At 61.9% G+C, this 6131-nt stretch overlaps 1 protein-coding gene across 1 annotated transcript; it reads left to right on the top strand.

The window, feature by feature from the left end:
* Window positions 1-3553: 3553 nt before the first annotated feature.
* Window positions 3554-4528, top strand: OLIG2 (oligodendrocyte transcription factor 2). The gene has a single exon (XM_004588570.3). The coding sequence runs from the start codon at window positions 3554-3556 to the stop codon at window positions 4526-4528; it is 975 nt and encodes a 324-aa protein (XP_004588627.2).
* The last annotated feature ends 1603 nt before the right edge of the window (window positions 4529-6131 follow it).

The following is a 6131-nucleotide window of genomic DNA, read 5'->3' as shown; positions in this document are numbered from 1 at the left end:
GAGGCCTCGGCAAGCGGTGGGAGGTCCGCGCCCCACGGTCCCGCGCAGCTCTCCGGGCCTGCCGGGTTTGGCCCTGACTCCTCCCTAGGCCTCCCAGGCGGCCGAGCCAAAGGCCGGCTCCGACACGCACCGGGCCTTTTGTGCAAGAGAAGCACAAAAGAAGGGAGAAAAACGCGTCTTCCGTTTGGACGGAAGAGGCCAAACAGTTCCAGGACGCCAGGGCCAAGCCCAGAACTCCCGCCGCCCAGGTCGATTCGCCTCGGCAAAGCGAGTACGCACTCCTAGGGCAGAGGCTGTGGCCCAAGCGGTGCACGTGGATGGGGAACATTTGCAGAGACGCGGGCCCGGGTCCGGAACTCTGAGCGGGACGCAGGAGGTCGGACGCAGGTGGCCTTCCCCCTCCCCCCCTTTTTGCTTTTATTTCTGGGGGCCGGAGTGGGAACTAGAATGCAGCGAGTGGCGCCCGGTATGCCGGCTGGACTATAAGGAGCCTAGGGAGAACATCGAAGGGCCCCGTCTCGCGAACAGTGCTGGCAAAAGACAGGATGTGGTGGAGATCCGCGAGCCCACAGCACGCTGGGGAAGCGGGGACGGCGCGAGACGCCGCCGCACAGCCCAGAAGCGTCACCCTCGGCTCGGGCTGGGGTGGTAACGGGGGCGGGCCTCGAGGGGACCTGGAGCGCAAAGCCAGCTCTGCTGCGGGCGGACGGTCTCTTCTATGTTTTGGACTCCAAGGAGCACCGCCAACTTGAAGCCCTTCTTGGCCTCCAACTCCAGCCATTGGACCAACCAGGCCTGCGCACTCTCTTGGCGGAGGGACGGATGCGGGAGAGGCACCAGTAGTAAGCGACAAAGGAGAGGAGCCGAGGGGCCAAGGCGTCCGTGCAGTCGGCCGGCAGGACTAACCTCAGCTTCCGCTGGGTGGATCAGACGCATTTGTAACGCCCAGCGCTACCCTCCGACGTAGGTGTCCTGAAGGGCGAGCCCCTCCTGCCGGCCTCACCGCGGGTGGCCCGAGCTGCCCCACAGCAGCGACCTCCAAGGTCCCGGGCTCTTCCCTATCGGCCTCCAGGAGAAGGATTCCACTAATCAAACGGCTGCTGGGTTGTCTTCGTAACCATTGGAAGATATATCGCCACACTTCAGTTCCTAACTTCTTAAATATATATTTAACGGGTGGCTGCTGAGCCAGCTGGAAAACATGCGGGCTGAGAAATTATGCTGTGGAAGGCCCCTGACGAGACCTCTCCTCGACCCCCGCCCCGTTCCATTCATTCTGTGTTGACTTTATTCTGCAACTTTGCTATAAGAAAGGTCGATTATCTGCTGCATTTATTTACGTCTGTTGTGTGTGCTAATTTTGAAAAACACGCACGCATATTAAAAAGTCCCAAGTGAGGGTGGGAGCAACCAGAGCAGTGCCAACACCCTCTGAGAAAACTGTGCGTGTCTTTGTGTGTGTGTGTGTGTGTGTGTGTGTGTCCGCGCGCGCTGCGTCACGAGCTCCCTTGCATCCCAGGTCACAAGAAACAAACTTCTGGATCTCCAAAGAGAGTCACTTAGCTGGGGAGCCGGGGCGGGGGTGAAGGGAAAAGGGGACGGGAAGGACTCAGTCCAGGGGTTGGGGAAAAGACTAGCGTGCACCTCTCCAAGGCCTGCGACTGCAGGGCAGACCGGCCTGCACCGAAAGCGCTTCAGCCTTTTTCTCTCCGGAGGCTGGCCGCGGATGCCACCTCTGTATTTTCCCACTTGCACAGTGGGCAAGTGCGTAGGGCCCCCCCGAGTACCTCCGTTAGGTGCTTCTCTGAAGCGGATTGAATCTCCCCTTGATCAAAGATTTCCAGGTGTCCGCCGGGAAGATGTGTCCAAAACCGGGCCCGCAGGAGGGTCCATCTCGCTGCCCCGTGACCTCCCACTGCGCAGAGGCGCCCAGAGCTAGTTCTTTGCGCACGGGCTCCTTCTCCCATAGTTTAGAAACCCTCACAAAGACGAGGATGATACTCGGGGTCCACTGCTAATAGATGATGTGGGGGTGAGGGGCGAGGGACACAGTCGGTCCTGGCGTTGGCGCGGTTACTGCGCCGAGAAACGTACTTCCCCACGCACTTCCCACTCCTACCCAACTTGAAGATCTCTTTGGAAGCCGCGTACTGAAGAGTCGGTTCCTTCCCGACCCTCCCGGAGCTCCTTCAGACCCGGTCCCCCAGCTGGGGGCGCTCCCGGCCACCCGCAGAACGCAGCAGCGATCCCGAAAGCGCAGCTTCTGTGACTTGCTTTTCCCTTTACATTTGGGGGCTCCCAAAGGCGCACGTGTTGATGAAACCCACGCGCGGGAGACCAGCGGTGGGAACGGAGAGAGGAGAGTCCGCGCGCATAGGGCTGCCGGGAGCTGTGTCTGTGGCGACCCCAGCCCAGCCCGCAACCGCACTCCGCGTGAGGAGCGCGTATTTTCTTAGAAACAGGGTCATGCTCTCGCTTGCCCTCGGCCCTCGGGGCGCGCCGGGCCCTTCTCGGTTTCCCCACAAGCCCACCCGCCTCCGCCCAGGCGGGTCCCGCAGCTCCAGGCCCTCCTCCTTCAGTCCCCGCTCGCTCAGCTCCGGAGCGAGTGTGCCCATTGGCTGAACGCAGGACCGGGAGGCGTGTGCCGCGCCGGGCGGGTTTCATTGAGCGGAATTAGCCGGGATGACATCAGCTTCCCAGCCCCCCGGGCCGGCCCAGCTCATTGGCGCGGCGGGCCCTCCACGGCAAGCACATTGTTGCCCGCCCCCCCCCCCCCCGCCCGGGCTGCCGCTGCCGCCTGTGCCGCCGCCGCCACCCGCCTATAAAAAACCAGCCGAGCCCCGAAAGGTGCGGATGCTTATCACAGCCCGAGACAGCACCAGCGCCCCGGGTCCGGCTCTGCGCGGTGGCGGCGCTTCGAAGTCTGCTCCTCCATACCGCATCCGTAGTAAGTGTCCCTGCCCTGGTCCCGCCCAAGCAGCCCCAGCCCAGAGTCCCCAGGGATAGACGTACCCCCAAATCGGCTGCGACCTAGGTTGCGACCCTAAAGGCGGCCGCGGGCTCGCCCTCGCTGGGCAGTTTTCCGGGGCTGGGAGTAGGTGGTCCGACCCTCCCTCTCTTCCACGCCGTCATCCAGCATTTCTTTCGCTCTAAAGCCAACGCCCGGGCGGCGCGACGGCCTGCTTTCTGCCCAGGGTGGGGGATACCGGGTGCGGGTGTGCGGGTGTGTACGCCGCGTGGTGTCGACAAGGACGAGGTGACTGCATCAAATAGTTCTCCCTCCCTGGTCCCGCGTTCGTTCCAGTCCCAGCACTCCAGCTTTCCCATTTCCAATGGAAGGCACAAAGCGCTCTAGGATGCCCGTCCACACCGGGCCCCCGGATGCGCCCTAAAACAACTTGTGGATGAGGGGAAGGGAGAGATTGGTCACCTAACCTGGGACCCGCGCCGTGGCGCAGGTGTGGGGAGCTGTCCAAGTTCTAAGTCTGTCTTTCTCTCCGAGAGCCCAAGAAGGGAGAGGATCCTGCGAAAGCAGCGGCCATCCACCTGGGCCATGGACTCGGACGCCAGCCTGGTGTCCAGCCGTCCGTCATCGCCGGAGCCCGATGACCTCTTCCTGCCGGCTCGCAGCAAGGGCAGCAGCGGCTTCACGGGCGGCACCGTGTCCTCGTCCACACCTAGCGACTGCCCGCCAGAGCTGAGCGCCGAGCTGCGCGCAGCCATGGGCGCAGCGGGCGCGCACCACCCCGGGGACAAGCTCGGTGGCGGCGGCGGCGGCGGCTTCAAGTCCTCCTCGACTAGCACGTCGTCGTCCACGTCCTCGGCGGCCGCGTCGTCCACCAAGAAGGACAAGAAACAGATGACCGAACCGGAGCTGCAGCAGCTGCGCCTCAAGATCAACAGCCGCGAGCGCAAGCGCATGCACGACCTCAACATTGCAATGGACGGCCTGCGCGAGGTCATGCCTTACGCGCACGGCCCGTCGGTGCGCAAGCTTTCCAAGATCGCCACGCTGCTGCTGGCGCGCAACTACATCCTCATGCTCACCAACTCGCTGGAGGAGATGAAGAGGCTTGTGAGCGAGATCTACGGCGGCCACCACGCCGGTTTCCACCCGTCGGCCTGCGGGGGGCTGGCGCACTCGGCTCCTCTGCCCGCCGCAGCCACGGCGCACCCAGCGGCGCACGCCGCGCATCACCCCGCAGTGCACCACCCGATCCTGCCACCTGCTGCGGCCGCCGCGGCCGCTGCCGCCGCCGCCGCCGCCGTATCCAGCGGGTCTCTGCCCGGCTCCGGGCTGTCTTCGGTCGGTTCCATCCGGCCTCCGCACGGCCTGCTCAAGTCTCCGTCGGCCGCAGCGGCTGCCCCGCTGGGGAGTGGAGGTGGCGGCAGCGGTGGCAGCGGGGGCTTCCAACACTGGGGTGGCATGCCCTGTCCCTGTAGCATGTGCCAGGTGCCTCCGCCGCACCACCACGTGTCGGCCATGAGCGCCGGCAGCCTGCCTCGACTCACCTCGGACGCCAAGTGAGAGCCCGTGGGCGCCGGCGCGTCCTGGCGAGTTGGGGGCGGGGGTTAGGGAACTGCAAGGGTGGGGGAGGGGGAAAGAGAGTCTGCCCAGCGTTGTAGGGGGCTCTAAAACTGTGCAAGGACGACGAGAGGTACGGGATCTCGGGCTACGGGTGGGAGAGTGGGGGTGAGGGCGGCGATTGCAGCTGCCGGCAACCCCAGCCGCCCTTGCGCTCGCTCCTAAGGCTCACCGAGTCCTGAGAAGACGGGCGACCTTGGCGCCCCGAGGACTCGGTGGCTTAAAACAGCCCTGGTGAAGTGGGCACGGTCTCAGAGAAAGACTCTACTGCGCACATTCCTCACTGGAGCCCCCTGCCCAGGGACAGCTTCTAAAAGCCAGATTCCCCGAGAGCGCAGCCGGACTCCCCGACTCGACCAGCGCTTGGTGGGAGCGTAGGGGCGCGCTGACGACTTCTCTTTCCTCCTACTCTCTCGGCCGGCCGACTCAGCCCTGCAGAAATCTGGCTCTGGTCTTTGAGTGTGGGCCGTGGCTCGGGGTGGGGAAAGGAGTTGATTCGAAACAGAGGCCCCTAAAGATCGCGTCCAGTGCCCGGTATGGGGGTGCGCCCAGGCTACCCCAGCTAAGAACTGTGATGGCTCTTTCCAGCGTGTTCAGCCGATTTGGAGGTTTGTGGTTTTCTAAGTCAACTGTGGGGTTTTCCCCCCGTTTCCCAACAGTATGGACAGACGCTACGAACAGAACCACTTGTGGATTAAAGTAACCCCAAACTGTCGATTGTGGGGGGAGCGCGGAGGAGGGGTATTTTTGTTTTGTTTTTAGTTATTTAAAAAGTAGACGCTAGCTGTCCCCCATTCTCTTCGTTGAGCACAAAATTGAATTTTCTGACTACGGACTGTGTATTTTGCTGTCCCTCAGATGGACCGCCCAGGCAAAGACGGTAGCCATTGATATAGCCTGGGCTTTTTTTTTTTTTTTTTTTTTTTTTGGTGTTGGGATCGGAGGGGTACAGTCGTCTTTTTTGCGTTGTTTCTTTGAGGGATGTGTGGGTGGCCCAACGAGGAGGAGGTAGGTGCCAGCCCCACCACGCACGCGAGTCTCCCCCGGTCTGGGTTTCTCTCTAGGATCGCGGAGCACGCAAGCCTAAAGGCTCCACGTGCGTGCGGGTGAGCTTCCAGGAGCCTCGCCTTCCGGGCTCCGCAAGCACCTGCCGCGACGCCTCTCCCTCCTCCGATAGCACGGCCCCTCGCAGAGAGTGTATGATCTGTTTTATTTTTGTAAAAAAATTGCTAAATAATATTTATTACTTGTTTGGTTGCAAAAAAAACGAAATAAATGATCCAGTGTTGAGATTTTAAATTAAAATGTCAAAGTTGAGCGTTTTGCGTCCGTGGGAGAGAAGGCTCAGGTGGCGGGGGTGGGGGCAGGGTGCAGGACGCGATCCTGTGAGGTCGCCTTTGGGGGTGACTCTTAAGGTACATGCCAAGAGAACGGTAACTTCGGCTATTTTCCACAACTTGCTTATTCTTATTTTGTGTTCGGGCACTTCATCCGCAGCAACTTCCCCTGGAGTTAGTTTCGAAGCAGATTTTCTTCTCGAACACTT

Source organism: Ochotona princeps, chromosome 3 (assembly GCF_030435755.1).
Source record: "Ochotona princeps isolate mOchPri1 chromosome 3, mOchPri1.hap1, whole genome shotgun sequence".
Classification (NCBI taxonomy): domain Eukaryota; kingdom Metazoa; phylum Chordata; class Mammalia; order Lagomorpha; family Ochotonidae; genus Ochotona; species Ochotona princeps.
The sequence above is the reverse complement of the archived record's forward strand: the minus strand, read 5'-3'. Positions and strand labels throughout refer to the sequence as shown.

Coding starts and splice junctions, on each gene's coding strand:
- OLIG2 (XM_004588570.3), top strand. CDS start 3,554: ATGGACTCGGACGCCAGCCTGGTGTCCAGCCGTCCGTCATCGCCGGAG.